This window comes from Paroedura picta, chromosome 9, assembly GCF_049243985.1.
Source record: "Paroedura picta isolate Pp20150507F chromosome 9, Ppicta_v3.0, whole genome shotgun sequence".
Taxonomy (NCBI): domain Eukaryota; kingdom Metazoa; phylum Chordata; class Lepidosauria; order Squamata; family Gekkonidae; genus Paroedura; species Paroedura picta.
In genome coordinates, this window is record NC_135377.1 from 62,662,385 (window position 1) to 62,683,934 (window position 21,550).

The following is a 21,550-nucleotide window of genomic DNA, read 5'->3' on the forward strand; positions in this document are numbered from 1 at the left end:
TAGAATTAAATAGAATCACAGTGCAATCCTAAACAGAGTTACCCCCTTCCAAGTCTACTGAAGGCAATGGGATTAGAAGGATGGTAACTCTGCTTTGGTTAACCCTTTTGGAAATTAAGTCCTCCTTATTACGAGTAAGCAAATTCCGACGCTTTCCTTACCAAATGCATTCCAGCAGAAAGAAAACTCAGGAGAGTAACTAATACAAGTGTTCTAAATATTTCATCTTTAACGGGGCACTATCATCCTGGTAAACTGTTATCACACCGTTTAGACATTAAGAGCTCTTTTTGGGTACCCCACTTTTTTACCACCCGAAGGAGTCTCAAAGCGGCTTACAATCACCTTTCCCTTCCTCTCCCCAATGGAGACCCTGTGAGGTAGGTGAGGCTGAGAGAACTCTGAGAGAACTGTGACTGCCCCAAAGTCACCCAGCTGGCTACATGTGGAGACGTGGGGAATCAAACCTGGTTTTCCAGATTAGAAACCACCGTCCTTAACCACTGCACCAAGCTGGCTCTCTTAAAAGGCACGTCAGTTAAGAGTTTGGCATCCCCAATAAATAAAGCCATTATGCAACAACTATTTTCTTAGAAACGGAAAATGTGCATCAGATAAAATACAACAATCTACAAAGTGCTTCCTACGAAACTGAAATAAAAACATTCCAATAATCAAATTGCTGACCTTCCTTTCCCGTGGGGGTATTTGCTGCCTGATGACAATGTCCTGGGAGCCAGGGGATTTCATTGGCTGACCACATGTTGCTTTTGCAGCGCAGCTAAAGAGCTCCTACTTTCAGTGTCACTAGGCAAAGCAGCGATAACTCTCAAGCTGGATGGCACCGAAGGCGGCCTTCAGAACTTGACAGCACTAAGATAGCTCCAGACACTGCCTTTTGAGTGGAAGCGATCGAGATGGGGAAAGAATTTCTGGAGTTAGAAAGAGCAAGGTCACTTGCTGCTTGGATCTCTTTTTGCACTGTTCCCTTGATACGTAAATGGAGCACTGGGGATGGCGGAGTCCTGTTTAGCTCCCTAGACTGCCTTCACCTGCATGCAACATTTGTTGTGTCACTGGTGAAAACACCCCGCAAGGTCTTCTACACAGAGCAGGGTTGGCTGGTCATTGACTGTATTAATAAACTCAACTCACACCGAGCAGGCGGGTACTGGAAACATTGAAGAGACCCTGCCAAATGTGCACCAAGACCCAAGTTATCCTAGATTTGCACTTGTACAATGCAGGACAACCATGTCCCTCTTGCCCTTGGAATGGGAGTCTAAAGATGCGGGAAAGTCACGTGGGCGGGAAATCACTTTTCTGCAAAAAGGACCTTTCCAGCCAAATCACAACTCATTCCAACATATGCCAACATATGCCTATCCTTTGACCTTAACCAAACCCGAGCCGACATATACTGCAAAAGCTTCAGCAGTAAAAGGGGAACTGCTGGCTTGAAATCTTTTTTTTCCTTTTGAGGGCAGCAGCAGGAGAAATTGAATTAAGACTATTTCTCTAAGTAGCTCTTTATGCCTCTCCCTGACTCAACCATCTTCATTCTGATTTTCTTCATTCCCAGGATCTGCCGTTTTATACAAGCGGATTGGAGTGGGGGGAAGCAGTTTTGTCCTTTAAACCCATTCAAACAGCATCAGGCTTCCGTAACAAATATTTCAGCTCAGGTGCCTCGGCTTTTACAAACCTCAATGCCAGTCATTGAGGAGATTTCAAGTATACAAAGCCCCCCCCCCATATATATATACATGTCAGATAATGTTTTGGCTAACAGAGTCCCAATACTTAATTCCTTTGATGGAGGGAAGCAGCCATCTTATTGACATTTTAACACACGACTCAATAGCTAAATTACTTTAGTGAGTTCATTTCCTCATAAATATTTAACTTAATAAAAAGGTCCTCTGGGCTAGAGTACTTTCTTCCGCTTTCTATAATCTGAAACAAATCCTTCAAGCCCCCCCCCCCACACACACACAATCAAGCAGGCCATGCTAGACGCATACACAGTCGGCTAACTATTTACAAAGAGCCCAATTAAATCCTACTTAATTCGCCCTCTTTGCGGAAAATCCCATCTCGCTGGTGTGTGGACTACTGATAATCACACCGAATGTGTAACTTTCTCAGAGCCTGGGACAGAAAGTGAAAAAGAAAAAAGGAAAAAGGGGGGGGGGGAAGAGGGGAGAGGCATGACTATATGAATTGTTGCTGTAAGATTAACCCTTCAGTGCCACAGGAAAGAACGAGGGGGAAGCAGATGTACACGGGTTTGATAAGTACCAGAGAAGGAAAGAAAGAAACAAATCACAGCAGAAAGGCACGTCAATCTAGTTTAATGATTACATGTAGAAATTACACACAACAGAGACTAGAACAGGGTTTTCAGCTGGAACAAAGCTGTAATGAAATGAACGCTGCTGTGTATTAGAAAAATAATCTCGATACAGTTATCGGATTTTTACTTTTTTGGTCTATGTTAGGTTCTTTGAAATGTACACCCGCAATTAGACTGAAATTTCCCCTGTTGCCCCACCCTATTCCAAGTTTCAGCATCAATATTCTTTGGATGAAAGAAACAACAACTGTACATTTGTTAATAGTTTTGCCCTTTGGTTACAAGCAGACAATGGTTCTTACATTCCCCCCCCCCCAAATACACCCTTCTCCCCTAGAGTGATATGCCACAGAACTAGCATCACCCTTGGGTGTTATAAAAAACAAGCTTCATAGTTTTTATTCCGGCAACAAGAGTGTATAAATGCTTGTTGTACCTCAGCACCGATACCCATTTTGAAAAAAGCAGTAATTTCCGATAAAAACAAACGAGCCGACAAACCCCCAAAGTTCTTACATCTCAATGCAGTTCTGCATATAAATGTAGTAGAAACCCCTTGTGCCTAATGGACAAAAAACGGTCATCTCAAAACGGTAGGATACAAACATCTTTTAATTCCGATTAAAGAAAACACATCTGCATGGACTCAGAACAAGTTTTATTTTGTGGTTAGAAGACATTTCATGCATTCATGCAGGATCAACCCTGTCTACAGCTGTAGCTTCCAACTCTAAGGGGAAAAGAAGGACAGAAAGGGGGAATCGAGGACCCCTTGACATCCAGAGTATTTTCGTATCAGCAGTTATGCACTTAAGCCAGAAATAGTTTTCCTATGGAAGTATTCCCATAGACTTAAACAAAACAAAACAAAACATACACAGCTTTATAATATTTACAAAAAAATATTTAATTAAAAATATTTTATAATTACAGTAGTCTATTAAAGCATATACTTTTCTCACTTACATGTATAGAACCTCTCTATATACATAGTATGAAACGTCACTCATTTTTCTTTCTCTTTTTTTTGTATTCTATACAATATTTAACATTCCTGAAGGGAGCAGAAAGTCCCCAAAGGAAACAATAAAACCATCTATTTTAAACAATAGATGTCAAAACCGCAAAAAAGTTATCTACAATGCCTCTGGTAGATTAGTAAAGCTTCAGATTTCAGCTGTTCATCCCATTAGACTTCTAAAACTCCCAATTTGTTCTTGATCTTCCGTCCAACAGAAGAGTCACACATGCTGAAGACAAGTATACTGTTCACATCTGATTTCCAACGAACAAACAAACAAACAAAAAAGAGAGAGATGCGTGTGTAAAATGTTTTGAATGTGCAAAGTCGTGAAAAAAATCCTCTCTCGCTCACTAAAAGAAGTCTGGAGAAGTTGAATGATTTTTTTTCTTCTCCTTTTGCCCAGTGGCTGATATTTCTTTCTCCCCCCCTCCCCCTTTTCTAATGTGTCTTTCTTTCTGCTTCTCTGGCTCAGGATCTGCCTGCTGCACACCTGTGGAAGAGGAATGAATAGAGGGGGGGTGTGAACCATGCTGCTCCAGACCGACTGGCGCCACCAACAAAACAGAAGACATGCTTGATCAACAACCCAAAACAAACCAGGTCAAACAACAACCGCAGCTCTCAGGCTAGGCCAAGCAAAGGAAGACACAGCTGCGAGTCCCAAGCCAAATGCTTTCCAGAGAGTGGAATTTTTTTCAAGTGTTTTTCTAGCATTTGCGTCCACCTCTGTTGCAGTGCATCAGGCAACAGGGCCAAAAGTGTTTCTTAAAAATTAAACTCCCTAATAATCTGGTGCACGTTTACACATAAGGAAATCCCAGCAAGTTCAATGGGATTTACGTCCAAGAAACACAGCCAAAGAAGAATCCATTTAAGGCACCCCAGCGGTATTTCCATAACAATGTGTCATTCATTGCTTTTGTAGAAAGGGAAGGAATTCCTAAGGCACATGCAAAGAAACCAGACGGAGCTGTGAACCAGTCAAAGCTGGAATATATAGCTCTTTTTGTGCATGGGTGTCCAGTTGCATCTCTTGCACACCCACTGGAAGATACTGGCATGCTTCATTTATCCTGGCCTCTGCATATGCGCTCAAAATAAACGGATATACATTGCCTTGCCCTATGAAAGTTAAGGTGAAGATTATGCAGGAAATGTGATTAATACCAGCCTGAGTCACACACACACACACAAAATTACACTTAAGAGGACTCAACTGTCATGGCTTCTTAATTCTAAATGTTTTCCCCGCAAGCAAATCCTCAAGCGTCTGCAAGATTTTCTGGCCGGGGTACCCAAAGCAAACTGTTTTGCCAGAAAGACAGCCCCCTGAGCCTAACTGCATTGACTCTGAAGTAAATCTCACCGTGTTGGATGCGATTCACTTCCAGGCGAGTGTCTTCCGGGCTAGAATCAACCAAGTTCCCAACCCTGCCAAAAGCAATACTCACCTTGAAAGTGCAGTTCAGCGGCACAGAATACTGTCCCCTTGCTTATTAACGGCAGCAGCCTGCACAACAACAGAACAGGAGTGACATTAGCATTATTAGGGAAAAGAAAGAGCTCCGTAATAAACCACCTTCCCTGCCTGGCCGGCTGCAGCTTCTCCAGAGCTCCGAATGGAAGAAAACCAAGGCAACCTCGCCCAGGGACCAAGGGAGCAGCAAGGAGGCACCGTCCCCCAGAGCATCGCTCTCCAGGCATCTCCTCCGGGATGAGCAGTCAGAGACAAGTTGCAAGCGGCCGAGCGTGACAGCCTCTCGCTCCATAGCCCCCCAGGGACACCCCCTCCACACACACACATCTGACAATGCCAGTCCTTTCTGGTGCCACACCAGCCACTCACGTCGGAATTCAGAGATCCCGTCTGCACATCTTGGCTGAAAGACTGGCACAACCCTAATTTTAATAGTGGGGTGGTGGATGGTGGAGAAAGAAACCGAGGATATTCCCACATGCCCAGAGGTTGCTGATTTTATAACCCCCATCTAGCGGGTTCAAAGCATCCTCCCTGCCTCATCCTAAAACACAGCGGCACCGATCCAGCTCTAGGCACACAGTAACAACGAATGGCGTCTCTTCTCTCTCCAGCCACTCCGACAGATTTATCTGGCCTGTTCTGTAGGGTGTGGGGTGTAACGCCAGTGCAGATGTGCCCCCCAGAGGCCCGTCTGGAGCTGTGCTGGCACTGAAGCCAGTGCGTCTCCTTGTGGAAACGACTTCAGCACAATGTAGTTGGCCACGCACGGCTGGCAAACAAGCGCGCTGCACTGTGCACACGCCAAGGCAGCAGACGATTCCTCGTACGCCTGTCATTGATGGTACATCTATGTCATATACGTATGCTGTGCGAACACTTCCCAAAGGACAATGCCAGGCAGTGTACAGTCTGTGTCGATGTACCTGCGTACCATACTGCACATGTATCTGTGTGTCCATGTCCTGTTTGCGTAGGCATGTCCCCATAGCACGCCCACATGCAAGACCTCAGCAACCTAGTTCCATGTGCTGCTTAATACCTGTATGGGAACATCTGCCTTGCAATCCACTAGCCAGTCAAGCCACAGGGCTTGGGTTGGAGGGCAGTCGCTGGCACCCGGGGCACCCCCTTTAAGCTTCCTCGCCCTGTGCCCTGACCGCGGCCGAAACCCCGTCCCAGAAGAACCAGAGGGAACCCCAGGCGCGGATGCCAGCCCCCCCGCGGACGGAAGAAAGGACGGCTTTGAGTCCCGCCTTGAACTGCCTTGAGGATCGCGACGCCAAGGGGCACGATCCTGATCTTCCTCCCAAGACAAACACGGTCCCTCAAAGAAGCGGGCCTAGCGCCTCTCTGTGACGCACTTCGGCTTAACAGGTTGGTGGATCGCAAGAGCGGGGAAGGCGACGGGCAGGAACAGGGCGCGATACCCGTCGGTCGGGGGGGGGACACCCTTCTCCAGCCACGGGCGCCGCCAGGGGGGAGGGTGCGATCCCACCCAGCCTTCCCCTCCCCTTACCGGGTCCGCGTTGAGCGCCGTGAGCGGGGTCCGGGGAGGCCCCGCCGGGCAGCCGGCCGGGTGCAGCGGGGGCGGCGGTTGCTGCTGCTGCTGCTGCTGCTGCCGGAGCAGCGCCGGGTGCGTCTCGAGGGCGAGCTGCAGGTCGAGGATGTAGTCGATGACGTGCTGCAGGATCTCCACTTTGCTGACCCGCTTGTTGGGCGGGATGGTGGGCACCAGCTTCCTGAGGCGGCTGTAGCAGTCATTCATGTCGCACTGGAGGCACAGAGCCGCCGCCGCCGCTACCGGCTCGTCGCTGCCCTTGTAGCAGCCGTGCTCGGCCAGGCAACGCAGCGCCAGCTCGCCGCCCCCGCTGCCGCCGCCGCCACAGCAGCCTCCAGACAGAGCCTTCCTGCTCGGGTGCCGGACGGGACTCACCGCTTTCATGGCGCAAAGGCAGGCAGCGACAGCCCGCGGGCCCCGCCGGAGCTTAGCGGCTCCCACCCGCCGTGCAAGAGGCGCTCGGAGCCCCGACGCGCGAGCTCGGCGGACACGCGACCTCCGGGCTTTGCAAAAGTGGCAAGGCGGGGGGCGGGAGGGGGGAAAGGAAGGAGCGGAGAGAAATTGCACGCGATCCCTCCCGGGGAGAAAAAAGGAATCCCGGACCAGGCAACACAGGCTACGACTCCCTCTCCTACCGCCGCCTCCCAACCCCAGCGCCTTTGCTCAGCCCGGTTTGCATCGCCGCCCCGGGTATATATAGAGCGCGGGGGACGGGCGGGGCGGGGCGCGCGCGGCCCGGGCCCGGGGAAGGGGGGGGGAGAAAAGCACCCGATCGGGCGGTGGTGGACGAGACACAAGAGTAAGGGAGGAGGCTGGCCATTAAAAAAAAAAGAAAAAGAAAGCGAAGGGAGCCGCGCTTGAGCCAATCACAAGAGGCGGTCGCCTCCCTGGAACGCCGCTCCAGCCAATCGCGAGCGGCTTCCATTCTGTCAAGCGCCGTGTAGGGTCTGGGAAGAAAGGCGAGCGGTCGAATCCGAGGCGCCGGGGAGGGAAGGAGGGGAAAAAGAAGTTCCTGATGAAGAACTGCGGGAATGCGAATGGAATTCGCTCCCGCTCGGCGTCTCGTTATAAACCGTGGGAGCCCTGCGCAGTCACGGGCGCTGATCTTCCCGGGCTCGCTCTGGCTGTTTGCTAGCATTGCCATTATTATTATTATTATTATTATTATTATTATTATTATTATTATTATTATTATTATTATTATTATTATTATATTTTAATCAACATTTTTACTTCTTAATGATCACTTCACCAGCAAGTCACCGGAAGCGATGGTGGGAGATGCAGTCTCCTAGATACTTGATGCGTTTTCATACCTTCGGGATCTCCCCCCAACCACCCCTGGCCTTATTATTTTGGACACCCGGGGCATTTTAGCTGGCACTAACCAGCTGCACATTTGAACGGGAGAAGTTGATGGAGGATGGGGAGGAGGGGGAAGAGCTAGTTCTTAAGGAAAGCAGTTGCCTTGCAACATTAAATTAGAGCACATAACTATTAAAAATTCATGGCGATAGGGTATTTAAAATTCCTCCATGCCATATAATATTAATCCATTTAATGTAAAATTCATACCTGTAACTTAATTTGCCTCATTAATGCCCCGGATCACGTCTTAGTTCAATCTACCATGTTTTAAATATGATGCTGGAAATGCCCCGTTTTCTGTACTTTGAGACTGCGCATTAAAATTAACATGCACAAACCTCTAGTCATGCGCTGCAGCATTTGAATTGAATAAGGTGCCTCATTTCAACTTCCTTGGAAGCTCTTTGTTAAGATGCCAAATTTAAAAAAAGCCAAACCATCCCAGAATGAGCCAAACATTCATGGTGAGGAATAAAATACCGCCTTGCATTTTCTTAGCCATGTGGTATTTTTGTTTTTGCAAAATTATGTACGTTCCACAGGATTAGTGGATGACATGGGGAGAAAATAGTGGGGGTATATATAAGTGACCCCATAGATTTCAGATGGGCCACACAGTCAACTGTTGGATGATTGTGAATAAAATGATGTTACAAATGTAGTAGTAGTAGTAGTAGTAGTAGTAGTAGTAGTAGTAGTAGTAGTAGTAGTAAATAGATTATGAATAAAATATAAAAAAACAAAAACTTAAGGCTGCAAACCTAAATACACTTTCCGGAGAGTTTGTCCTATTGGATAAGATGGGGCCTGTTTCTTAGACCTGTTTATTGGAGACTGGATAATTCTGTTTCACCTTGAGAACACCCAAGAGGAGACTTTTGGTACCTGCTCCTCAACCAGGCATGGTAGGGGAGAGGGTATTCAACATTTTGTTTGTTTTATTACACTGTAGAAAAACTATTTTGCTTGCCTGGTGTGCCTTAAAAACACCCACACACTTAAAAACCTCCTTTGTTTAATACACCTTCAGGTGTATTTTATTCACACTGAGGGAGAAGTCCGCGTAAAATCAAAATTTCCTGTGTTTCAAGTCAGAGTGATTTGTGGAGCGTAAGCATCAACTAACTTGATTTAAATAACTGATTTCTGAAAAATTGTGGATAGGATTCCAGCTCAGCTGATCTTCCAAGTGGGCAGGTTTAGGACTGGCCCGGTGGTCAGCTCAGTGTCACAGTTCTAAAGGCACTTGGTTCCCAGGGTTGACTATTGTAGAGATCCGGCCTACGTAAGCGCTGGCAAACCACACCTCCATAAGCCGCACCTCTGCACCCAACCTCCTCAGTACACATCACGGCTTTGCTAAATTCACCATATATGGCATAGCAGCTAGCAGCGCCAATCAGGTGTGGACACAAGGGCTTGCAAGGTTAGCACCAATCAGGTTGCAAGGTTTTTGTTTGCTAACTTCCTTGTATGGAGCTATAAATAAAGCAATGCCTTCTGATCTCGAGGCTTCTTTTACCACAGTGGTCCGCAAGCTTCTGCTTGCCGCGGACCGCTGCGGCGAAGTGGTGGGAGAGGGCGGCCCAGGGGCCCGCGCACGCACGGCAGCCCCAGCACAAACGCGCGTGCGTGGACTGCCGTGCATGCGCGTTTGCGGCAGTCCGTGCAGGCACGTTTGCGCTGCCGCCGCCATGCCGATGGTCGTGGCTTCCCCTCCCAGCCCCTCCGGGCCGCAAGCAAATCGGCCGCTAAAGCCTCGGCAAGCTTCTCTTCTCTCCCCTCCCGAAGCGAGAAGCTCGCCGGGCCGCGAGCTAATCAGCCGCTTTGGCGGCTGATTTGCTCTCGGCCTGGCAAGCTTCTCGCTTCAGGGGGGGAGGGAAGAAGGAGCCGCGGCCCGGCTCCAAGGCCTTCGTGGCCCGCAGGTTGGGGACCACTGTTTTACCAAACTCCTGCCTGGTGTCATTATTCATGCCGCCTCCCGACAGACTATAGTATTTGCGAGGAAGTCTCATTGACTTCTGTGTCAGTAGAGTCCCAGGGCATTCAGATCAATTTTATACCTCCTTACTGCTCAGTTGTATTTTAACATATATATAGTGCCGCCAGGTTCGGTGCTGCAGCCATGGAAATTCAGATAAGATGACTAACATGGTTCAGAGAGCTGTGATCAGAATAATTTTTATATGTATAATAATCTAATCTAGGCTTTTAGCAGTTTTATGATCTATTTTCCATTTAGTAAATAATATTATTCTTAGTAAATTTATGCTTGTAGCTGTTTGATGCTTCTTGCTGTATGATCCCTAATTGTTGCCACTGATTGACTGTTGAATTTCCTTATGCTGGTCTATGACTGTAATTAAGATCTAACTGACTGACTCCTGTGTAAGGAACATCAAGCAAATAGCATGAAAATTGACAGGTCCGTGGGCTTCAGCAGTGACCTTTATATTAGGTGGTCATTTGTTTTCGTTTTCGGTGAATGATCCTCTCCCTAGAAGCATCGGTTGCTTCTGAGCTTTCCCTACTGTTGGATCTTGATAAAATTCTAATAAATTTCCTCGTGGTTATAACTTTGCTGATGGTGTAAAGACGGGATTTTAAAAAACCAAACAAAAAACCATGATCTCCAGATCGAGGTGAACTAAAATCTTGCTGTTCCCATCTTAATTAAAATCTGTCTGCTACCAGATAGGCTACTCTATTTGTTTTGATTGCATAGAATCTGTTCTTGTAGCGAAACTGATTTCACTTTAGGAAATTCTGTGTGTGTGTGTGAGCGTGTGTGAAATCCCAATACGCAAACCGTTCTCCTGGAGCCAATTTTGGTCTGAGCAGATGTGCATATATTTGTGAGGAATCTCAATGCCGAACTGTTTTTGAAGCTTATGTCGGCCAGCTTGCTGGACTAAGGAGTCAAACACCTAAGAACTTTTGAGAATTCTGACAGAGCCTTCCAAAGGTGGTAGGATGGGAAAATAGTTTCCCCTCATAGACAAAAGCACCAAGATTCTGCATTAAAATACAAGCTAGATATACTAATAAAATTAAACTGGAGGATTCATTTTGAGTGCGTCGGTTTTCTGGATTTACAACGATCACATAAAAAAGCGACACATAAAAAACTGAGGACTCAGAACTGTGCCTAGAAAACTCAGGGAGTTGTAGAAGTCGTTTTCTTCCTGACAGCATCGAGTTGAACTGTTTTAAAGATTTATATCCTGCTTTATTCATACTCCAAAGTGGTTTACAGCGTCAATAAAACATGCAATAATAAAAATGCCCTGCATGCCATATCAAGCAAACAAACATATGCAATTATATTTTAAACAGCACCAACAGAACAAACCTCAGTTGACCCCCAAAAACGTTCAGAAGAAAACAGCCCTACTGTTTTTTTTCCCTTTAAAAACTAGTTAAGGGGACATTTTGAACTCCAATAGTGACAAGCAACTTCCATAACCGCGGAGTCACTGTAGAGAAGGTCAATTTCTGTGCCTCATGGTTTTTGCCTCCTTTACTTCAGGCAACTTGAGAGACAGCAGGAGATTTTGCTTATACCTTGGCTTTCTTTGCTTCTCACTTTTGTAGCTTAAGAGAAGTCACCAGTCTGTCCCTGTCTCAGTTTATTCTTCATAATACAACTTCAAAATTGATCTTTTCCAGCTGCATTGAAGGAAAGTATTTGAAACATTCTCACACTGTATCTAATAGTCAACTTGCTGGACATTTGCAGATGATAAAAACAGCAAAGCCAGGCCACCCACAACATGGGAGAGGCTTTACACATGAAGAGGACTCCCCAAGTATACATTAAAAATAGGACTTTTTAAATTTAATGAAATTGTTGGTGAAAACTATGCTCCAGAAGATTGGAATGTTGGAAAAACTTTAAAGGGGGCGGGGGAACACAAGGGTGAAAGGGTTTTGGAAAGGAAGATATTGCAGTGAGGGCTAGGATATAGAAATCCCCCCTCCCCAATTCCTTTCATGTCCCCAGATTGTTAAGCGAAGTACATTGCACGAGGCCAACAATTCAGGTCGTATTGTAGAAAATTAATATATCCACCCCCTCGCCATAGCCAGGCCAGTGCTCCATCACAGAATATCCAATTTTCTCCATTCAGAGAAGTCTAGGCAAATTAAGCAAATATACATTAGTAATCTGCCCAATTCATTTTATTTCTAAGATACAGCTTTCCTGTATGGCTTACAGGCTCATTAGATGTTAGAAATGAAAACGAGCGTTTCAGGGTGGCAGGGTTTGTGCCAGTTTTTTAGATTTTGTGTCAGTATTCGATGTGCGTAATACTCTTCACCCCGAATTCAATGGTCCATTGACAGCAGAATACCTGATTTATGTGGCTCACATCACTCTATCCTGTTCTCTGAGGCTTTTATCTGATGCTTGATTTTTTTCAAATGTGGTAGAACACTATTTCATTCTTCTGTTTCAAAGGCAATCTTTGCTTCTCTGGAGCTTTCCGCCCAGGGGTGGGCTCGCGTGGTTTTCCATTGATGGTGTGGCTCCTGCTACAGCAGCAGAAATAGGGCTTTTATAGGGCCGGTTTCCCTGCCCCAACGCCCAGCAATGGCCATGTGCCCTCCCCTGGACCACTAGCATTTTTCCAGTTCTTTAAAAATAATCATCAATTGAGTATCATTACAGCAATATATCATTATGAAAAACATGTGACATGCATTCCTAGCATTCATTGGTTTTAAAACAGTATATCGAGCACCCTCCATTGCAGAGATATTTCTTTCTGCTTATATCTCTGCAACAGAAGGGACTAGAACCGGCTGCAAATGGAGGAGTGGGAATCAAATTCGCTTCTCCAGATTAGAGTCTGTTGCTGGAAGAAAGAGGAAGAAATGGCCATTGTAGGGACAGGGTTAGAGGAAGTGGCTGTCATGAGGATGGAAAAATCAGAAAGTTCTAAACCACCCGGTAGCTATCTAGGCTTGATTGTGATTTTTCCAAAATACGATGCTGTGGGGAACTGTGGAGGGAGGGGCCACTTCCCAAAAAGATTGAACATGGGGGAGATAACCTGTGCAGAAGTACCAGCAACTTCCTCTACCTATTTTTCTTCTTGGTTTTGGCCTTTAGGAAAAGTTTTGTGGCCACGTCAAATAAGTATGCAAATATTCCAGGAGGAAGTGGAAGAGCCAGTCACTCTAGTGATCAGTATGGCTTCAGGATGTGTTACCACAACCCCACAAATGCATGAGCCATCTGACATAGGGTGTTAACTTGCATGTTTGTGCAAGGAGTGGATAGGAGTAGTTAAAAAAAGGATGACAAAAAAGGATGACAGCCTTGGTTTAAAGGTTTAATAAGGAATGTGGCATTTATTGAGGGGCCTGGAACTATGGAGTCATCTAAAGCAAATACTAGCAAATACTAAATCAAGGCACCAACAAAGAGCACATTCCTTATCCGTACTAACATTGTAACAACAGCAACCAAAAACGGAAGAGAACCACTACAATTTGTAGCAGGAGTTTTTCTTAATATAAAGATGTAAGCGTGGGGAATATGGAGAGTAGAAAATAAGAGAACTGGAATCAGTTGGGACTTCATCATCCTGATGGACACAAATCTGATATCAAGAACCATCAAACTGAGAAACTTGTAGGAGAACACTTCAGTGTTCCAGGACATTCAATAAGTGAACTCTAAGGAACTGTTTTATTACACAGGAACTTCAAAAACAGACTGGAAAGGGAAGTTGCTGAGTTGCAAGTTATTACAACACTCAAAACAACGGAATCCCCAGGATTTAACAGGGACTTAACAGGGATATGGGTTTCTTATCACACTATATATGGTAAACTCATCCAGGACTTATCTCTACATTCTTAACAATCTTCCAAAAGGGCCATGTGTCCTCTTTATTTTATTTCTTACTTGGAATAGTAGATTGTAATGTAACATAATGAATAGTAGAATGTAATTTCGAATGGTAGGTTGGTATGTGTTTCTCTGGTCTGGGGACATAAGAGATGATTCTACACAGCCATTCACCTAATTTCAAAGAAGAAGATGCTGTATGAATGTAGGCATCAGAATTAACTCCTCCCCCTTCAGGCCAGGATTCTAACTCATGATTTCTCTCATGAGGAGAATCCTGGCTTGAGCAGGGGGTACTGACTTGGGGTAACATTCCCCAGCAGCTAGAGATTTTTGAAACCAAGATTCCTGTATGGTGCTCCATGTGAGAAGAGAGGGGTGCAGGGCATTCAAGGAGCATGCATCACCCCCACAACAAGCTGTTATTGTGCACTGTGTTGGTTAACATGGTGTCCAATTGACTTTATGAAGCAGTGACTAAGTGAAGTCACTGACTCAGCCCTATGTGACCTCTTGGGCTCCTGAAAGGGTCTTGAAAGGCCAAAAGCTGTTTCAGATTCATAGGAAGGTTAGGTCTAGAGGCAGCTAATTTATTCCCATTCTGCTTTTTGCAAAGCAATTCATGTCAAAGGATCTGTGCAGGCTGCCAACAACTTCCTTTTCCATACACATTTATGGCAACGGTTCTGCTAGGAGTGTAATCAGAACCTGTTAACTTTGGAAGATAGAATTACGGAGAACAGTGAAAACCAGCCTAATAAAATTAAAACATCATTCCACCCAAGGTAAATAATAATCTCCTAATTAGGATATTCCACTTCACAAGGTGGCACTGGGGCATTTGGCAAACTGGATTCAGCTGTGAATCTGCAAATCTCAATATATGATTCACTCTGGTGAACTCTATCGTTGGCATTAGGTCATGTCTCCTGGAGAACTCTTATAGCGTCAAGAAACCTTTAAGTGTTCCTTACAAGACCGGAGACGCTTCTAGCGACAGCACTGCTGGCTGCACAGGTGCTTTGCGCATAGTGCTGCAGCAGGTCTGACGGCATCCTGTGTTGAAAGGGTTGCCGCACAAGAACTGTGTTGAGAAACATCCATTACTGCCTACATCCTTGAGTCCCGCAGCTTCCCCGAGCCCTGGTTCAGAGACCAGCAGATGTCATTCACACTGTCTCTGCGGGCGCTGTGCAAAATGCCCTCCAGCAATGCCAGCCATTTGTATTTTTAAGTAGCCAAGAACATGTAGGAATAGACTCCATGTCGTCCCTACACGGGAAGAAAGCGACGTGACTGTAGCCAATTAGAATTATCGAGAGGATTCCAGTTTCAGCCTAACAAATGCATGCTGAACCGTTGTTTCAAACAGAGTGGGCAGAATGACACCGCTTGACACAATGGGCTTAGACGGGAGTAACTCCGCACAGGATGACATTGCTGATTATCGTCTTGGGTAACCGGTAAATTTCGTGGCCCTGATGCCAGTCAAGAAAATTCTTCTAAATGCTTGTTGGCAAAGTTTAAATATGCCGAGAGAGGGGTGAAGCACCGGGCTGCTTAAAAGGACAAAACAGTTGTATTTAGAAGAGAAAAAACTTTATATAGAAAAAGAGGAGAGAGAGAGAGAGTCCTGTTTAATTGTTCTATTGTGCTCATTCATTCTGAACGTTTCCACAGTTGTTATTTGCCGGCGTGTTCTTGCCACATTGATTTCTGGATACCGAATTTGTACCTGGCAGTCTATATTTGTGGTTTTCCCTGGCGCCATCCAAGAGCCCATTTGTGGCTTGCATTTTGCACTTCTGTCGGGAGAGTAGGTGTTCCCACCCATCTTTTTAAAGCTGAGCATGTGCAGTAACACAATCATATCCTAACGTGATAAAAACAGGAACATGCCCTTTCCCTCATATTGAGCAGGATGCATTAACAGGCACAAAAACCCAACCAGACATTTAAAAAAAATCCTCCCTCCCATAGGAAAGGTGCCCAAACACTTCCCAGTTTCATCTACTGTGTGGCTTCTCAGGAACAGTAGCACTTAACAGACAGCTTGGAAATATATGGTCCCTGTTTCTTTTAAGTGTGCTCCTTCAATCAAGCATTCTGTGCCCTGAATTGCCTCCCCCCTTCCCTCCCCCCACATAGTGTATGTTTTTTTAAAAAAAACCTCAGTTATTACATTAGAATACTCCTGCACTGTAACACAAAAGCTTATTTTTTTGACTTGGAGAAGGCTGAGGGAGGCTGCACATGAAATTGACAACATTCCCAGTCTCCCTGTATGAAATTGACCAGGCACAAAATTGACAAAAAACTGTCCTGTTGAATGTTCAGTCTTGTTGGAAGGGGCGACAGGGAGGCTTGTGTTTGTTGTGCTTGTGCTACTTTGCGACCATGATAATAATTTAAAAAAATACAATGGGGGGGGGGCAGAGACACAGCATTGGTTGGATCTCAAATATTATCATTTGAGGCAGGAAACAGTGGCAGAAGCCAATGTGAGTTTTGAGCTTCCACTTTAGGTAACGATGAATTTGTTCCCACGGGATGGGGGAAAAACTGGTTTTAGCAGCATTCCCAAAACACACAAGAAACAGGGAATGCATTCAGCATTGCACCTGAATCGTGAGATTTTCTTGTGAAAGTAATGGAATTCTATGGAACTTTATAAGTGCTGCCTCTAAGTTTTTTTGTGACTGCGGAAATGGTCTCTGTTCTGGAGACAAGCAGGGGGAAGTGTGCTCGAAGAAATTGGAAATCTCCTATTGCACCAGTTAGGATGCTGGAGGAGGTTATTTGAAAAATACCAGGAAGTTCCTATTCTAACTATGTTAATTATACATGTCCTCTAATGCTCCCTGTAGGATAGTCTTCATTTCCTTTTGAACCATGCACAGATCTTACATATTCCAACAGTATCAGTCTAGGGACTATTCTGCACAGAATGGTTAATTCACTTTCAATGCACTTTCAAAGTTGATTTTCCTGTTCTGCACAGGAAAATCCAGCTGCAAGAGCACACTGAAAATGCATTATCCTACATGTGCAGAATGACCCTAGGACTATTAGAAGAGGAAAAAGAGCTGTTTTTTTGTACCCTCCTTTTTACTACCCAACAGAGTCTCAAAGTGACGTACATTCACCTCCATTTCCACTCCCACAACAGACACCCTGTGAAGTAGGTGAGACTTAAGAGAGCTTGGGAACTGTGACTGGCCCAAGGTCACCCAGCAGGCAGCATGTTTTGGAGGAGCGTGGAATCATATCTGGTTCTCCAGATTAGAGGATGCCACACTTAACAACTGTGGTTGACTTAGCTCAGGGGTAGTCAAATTGCGGCCTTCAAGATGACCATGGACTACAATTCCCATGAGCCCCTGCCAGCTCAATGGACAGCTAATTAAGACAGTGATTTTCACAACCAGGATTTTCATGGTGTGAGTCCTGCTGTTAGTTTGCTTCATCTGAAGTGTGGTGGCACTGGGCAGGGTGGTTATGTCTGCAGTTCTCGAGGCTAATCCCTACTGCATGATCAGGACGGATAGCCATGTTTGTAGCAGGAGAAACAAGTGAGAGTCCAGTCGCACCCTAAAAACAAAATGGTTAGTCTTTAAGGTGCTACTTTACTCTTTTCTACTACCTTACGGCATGAGCGATACTATATGAGTCTTTTAAAAGCCACAAAACAGAGTAACGCTCTTCTGTTGAAGTCAAGGGATTGGAAGGGTGAGAATACAGAAAAGTTGCCTCTTATTGAATCAGACCACAGGTCTACCAAGGTTATATCTGGCTAGCTGTATAGCTCATTGTCTGAAAGCTTTGCCCATGAGGCTAGGAGTTCAATCCCAGCAGCCGGCTCAAGGTTGACTCAGCCTTCCATCCTTCCGAGGTCGGTAAAATGAGTACCCAGCTTGCTGGGGGGTAAACGGTCATGACTGGGGAAGGCACTGGCAAACCACCCTGTATTGAGTCTGCTATGAAAACGCTAGAGGGCGTCACCCCAAGGGTCAGACATGACTCGGTGCTTGCACAGGGGATACCTTTACCTTTTTATAGCTCATTGTACAAAGGATACAGTGGGCTGTAGGCTGCCTGGTCTCCCTTTCATCCCCCCCCCCCGGCCTGTGAAGGTAGGGGGGAGCATTGAAAGGACCTCAGCAGAGTATCATGCCATAGCATCCCCCTTCATAAGCAGCCAGGGCAACTGTCCTTTGTCATCTGGAGATCAACTTTACTAGTGGTGGGATCTATGGGTGCTACCTTGTGGATGGCAACCCTACTTTCTCAGTGGAACAGGCTTCCTTGGGAGGTGGTGGGTTCTCCATCTTTGGAAGCTTTTAAACAGAGGCTAGATAGCCATCTGATGGAGAGGCTGATTCTGTGAAGGCAAAGGGGTGGCAGGTTACAGTGGATGAGCGATTGGGATGTGAGTGTCCTGCATAGTGCTTGGGGGTTGGACTAGATAACCCATGATGTCCTTTCCAACTCTATTATTCTATGATTCTACTTGAACTCTCAATATAAGAAGGTAACTCTTCTTAGGATGGTACTGTTAGTCCTTGATGATGGGCACAACATGTGCAAGGAGGTTTTTCCTTTGGTTTGTATAAACAAAACCTGCGGCCTGTCACTTGAAGTGAATGAGCATCGCTAGTTCCTGCATTTTGAAAGAGAGGGTGAATAAGTTGTCTTTTGTCAGAGTGATGGACTCAGCATGCCTGGACATTGGCAGTGGGGGGGGGGTTGGGGGGCATGCCACTCAGTGTTTATAGCCATTATCTCCTTGAATGGGAAGCTTCCCTTTGTCATAACCTGGGAGCTGCCCTCTGACCCCTCCTCTTTCTCTCTTTTGTCCTCTCTTGCTTCGCATGGCCCATCATGGAAACACATGTGTCTGCAGGTCTCTCCTGTAGATACAAGGTCCTCATATTCCCATACACATGATGCCCTATAACTAGGGATGCCAGTCCCTAGGTGGTATCTGGGGAATCCCCTGGTTTTACAACTCAGGCAACAGAGATGAGTGTTTTGATGGGTGGATTCCATAGCATTATACTCCATGGAGGTCCCTCTCATTCGAAATCCCACCAAATTCTGGCTCCACGCCCAAAGTCTCTAGGTATTTCCCAGAGCTGGTAACCCTATAGACAAGCTGGCCACTTGTGATAGGGAAAGGACTCTTCAGATTAGGCTTCTCTCTCTCCGTTTGACTGTAACCTGAATGTGAACTGGATCTACTTGAATGAATAAATGCAATATACTTCTTGGGAGATCTATTGACTGTTTCATGCTCTATGACTGGGCAAACTCTGTGATATTAACCAAATGTCCAATAGCTATTATTCATTTACTCCAGGAGTAATTATTTTTTGAACAACTCAGTTGTCAGCCATTTATTTTCTAAGCTTTTAAAAGTTTATGCCTTTCCTCTCCCTGATCATTTTTGATTCGTCTCATTCTGCACCTTCTCCAAGGGGTGCCATGGAAATAGATGTTGAGGTGTTTGGAGAGCTGATATAGTGAAATGGACAGAATGTTGGGTTTCTAACAAGAAGACCTGAGTTCAAACCCTCATTCAGTTGTGAAGTCCCTTCCCTGTTTGTGTTTTCTTTGTCTGTTGTTCAAATATTTTTGTAATTTGGAACTTTTAAAATAATTTGCTCGGGGTCCATACAGGGTACGGATGACAGCAGGGCCTGGCAACCAATGGGGGAACGACACAATCTCCTCTGCACCACTATGTCATTTCCGGGAAAACTGAGAAGTGGCATAGGGTAGCTCTAGGAATTCGTGATGAAGTGACTTTAGGAATTGCCATAGAGTTTCTGGTGATTCCTAGAGCTATCCCATGTCACTTCGGTGTTTCCTCCTGAAAGTGACGTAAAGACTCAGAGGATGCCAATGTTATTGTTTTTAAAATCCTGAAGGAGCTGAGGATGGGGATCTCTTGCTATGACCAAAGGAATAATAAGCCTACTTCAGTAAGAAAAGTGGCCCAAAAATGTTTAAATAAACAAATACTCTCAGTTTAGTTGAACTCATTGTGTTGCTATGTGGGTAGTAGAAATGTAGTAATGTGAAACTTAGCAAAGTTAACTATTTAGTAAAGAACCAGTCTGGCTTTCTATATTATCGGAGCAGAAGGTGCTTCAGAAATGCACCCAGGGCAACATCTTTGGGTCTGTAAAGAATATCCATTCAGAAAGAGCTGCTTCCATCACAGAAGGGTGATGCTTCTAACCTCCTTGGATGTTATAATTAGTCCCAACCCTCAACGGCAACCATTTTGTGATTTCCCCCTTCCCTATGGCAGCCATTTTGGGGTGGTAACAGGTCCCCATTTTCAGTGGCCACAGACTCTAAACTGGGAACTTTGACGTTCATGTTGGAATAGGATTAGAAAGATCCAAGTTCAAATCCCCACAGTCATAAACTGAACAGGATGAACATGGACTATCTTTAGTTTGATAATGTGGGAGAATCATTGGTGGAATAGAAAGAAAGAAAGAAAGAAAGAAAGAAAGAAAGAAAGAAAGAAAGAAAGAAAGAAAGAAAGAAAGAAAGAAAGACCTTCTAGCCCCTTCTTTTGCAGAGATATAAGCAGAAAGGCATATCTCTGCAATGGAAGAAGCTTTAAAAAACAATAAATGCTAGGACTAGTAGTTTGTACTTGGTGAAAAGTTGGGATATAAGTGTAATAAAAAACATTTTAGGCATCAGTTTCATAGGATTAAGAGCCAAGACACATATTAGAAGAATCATATGACACAGCTTCCTGGAAAGGCAAACATTTTAGAAAAGAGGTATAATATACCACATTTGAATAATCTTTCACATAACTACTCAGTCAATACTAAATTGTCAGATATTTGCCTGGATACAGCCTGGGATATATTCTTTCTTTCTTTCTTTCTTTCTTTCTTTCTTTCTTTCTTTCTTTCTTTCTTTCTTTCTTTCTTTCTTTCTTTCTTTCTTTCTTTCTTTCTTTCTTTCTTTCTTTCTTTCTTTCTTTGCCTGCCTGCCTGCCTGCCTGCCTGCCTGCCTGCCTGCCTGCCTGCCTTGATGTTCACTCGTGTAATTTTTCTTCCTGCATTTTAAGTAATATTCTTAAGAACCACATTATTCTTTTGAAAGTCTAGGCAGCCACCTTTGAAGAATCTATTCTAATACACTCCATATTGCTTGTTTATTTCTCTTCAGTGAAATTATTAATTTGCTCTTGTGTTTTGTCCCCAGTGTTTATATGGTTCCCCCTTTATAAGAGGACATAAATTTAAATGTCATAACTATTAAGGCAACCTGGAGTGCATTTTGTGAGAGACGTTGTTCAATACTTCTTGAAAATTCTAATGGATTAATAATAAAAAATCCGGTTTGTCACGGTGACTGTTTCCCCACTAATTCAGCATCAATTTCTTGCTGATTGGAAAAGACATGTTTAGTGCAAGCCTCCCCTCCCCTGTAGGGGGGAGCACTGAGGGAACTGCCCATCTATAATGCCAGAGACCACCTACCAAAGATCACAGCAGAACTTTCTAATTCTGGATTCAGAGAAAACATGGCTTCCTCTGAAGTTGCCGACTCTTAGGAAATGCCAGGAGATTTGGGGGTGGAGCCTGGAGAAAGTGGGGTTTTTGGAGGGGAGGGATCTCAGCAGGGACAGGGTGCTATAGATTTCCCCCCTCCAAAGCAGCCACCTTCTCCTGGAAAACTGATTTCCGTACTATGGAAATCACTTGGCTTTCTAGGAGAATGCTCCATTTCTGACCATCCTTGGACAAGAGATTTATCATTGCTTGACCAAAGACTAAGGATTGTGTAAGGAAGAGAAAGATTTCCTCATATATGTAAAATAAGAGGTCTGCTTCACAGCAGAGCTTTGTAGAATCAGGGCTCTTGGA

At 44.9% G+C, this 21,550-nt stretch overlaps 2 protein-coding genes across 4 annotated transcripts in view; one reads left to right on the plus strand and one right to left on the minus strand.

Moving 5' to 3' along the window:
* Nucleotides 1–2,338: 2,338 nt before the first annotated feature.
* On the minus strand, nt 2,339–7,105 carry ID4 (inhibitor of DNA binding 4). Of its 2 annotated transcripts, none has more exons than XM_077353041.1 (3): nt 6,377–7,105; nt 4,832–4,890; nt 2,339–3,870 (listed from the first exon to the last, which is right to left on the minus strand). In XM_077353041.1, the coding sequence occupies exons 1-2, from the start codon at nt 6,800–6,802 to the stop codon at nt 4,846–4,848; spliced, it is 471 nt and encodes a 156-aa protein (XP_077209156.1). In that variant the 5' UTR covers nt 6,803–7,105; the 3' UTR covers nt 2,339–3,870; nt 4,832–4,845. The 2 variants fall into 2 exon arrangements, with proteins under 2 accessions (XP_077209156.1, XP_077209157.1); XM_077353042.1 differs by having other exon boundaries at nt 2,339–3,631; nt 6,377–7,104.
* LOC143845051 (uncharacterized) overlaps nt 4,267–21,550 on the plus strand; it is a 391,664-nt gene continuing 374,380 nt past the window's right edge. For both annotated transcript variants that reach the window (XR_013234267.1, XR_013234269.1), the window contains exon 1: nt 4,267–6,234. The gene's annotated coding sequence lies outside the window, so the exon portion shown is untranslated. The remainder of the gene's footprint in view (nt 6,235–21,550) is intronic.

Bases quoted from the DNA above. Each gene is read 5' to 3' on its own strand.
- ID4 (XM_077353041.1), bottom strand. From the start codon at position 6,802: ATGAAAGCGGTGAGTCCCGTCCGGCACCCGAGCAGGAAGGCTCTGTCT. The intron at 4,891-6,376 runs GTAAGGGGAGGG...GTTGTTGTGCAG, and splicing joins CGGCGCTCAACGCGGACCCG to GCTGCTGCCGTTAATAAGCA.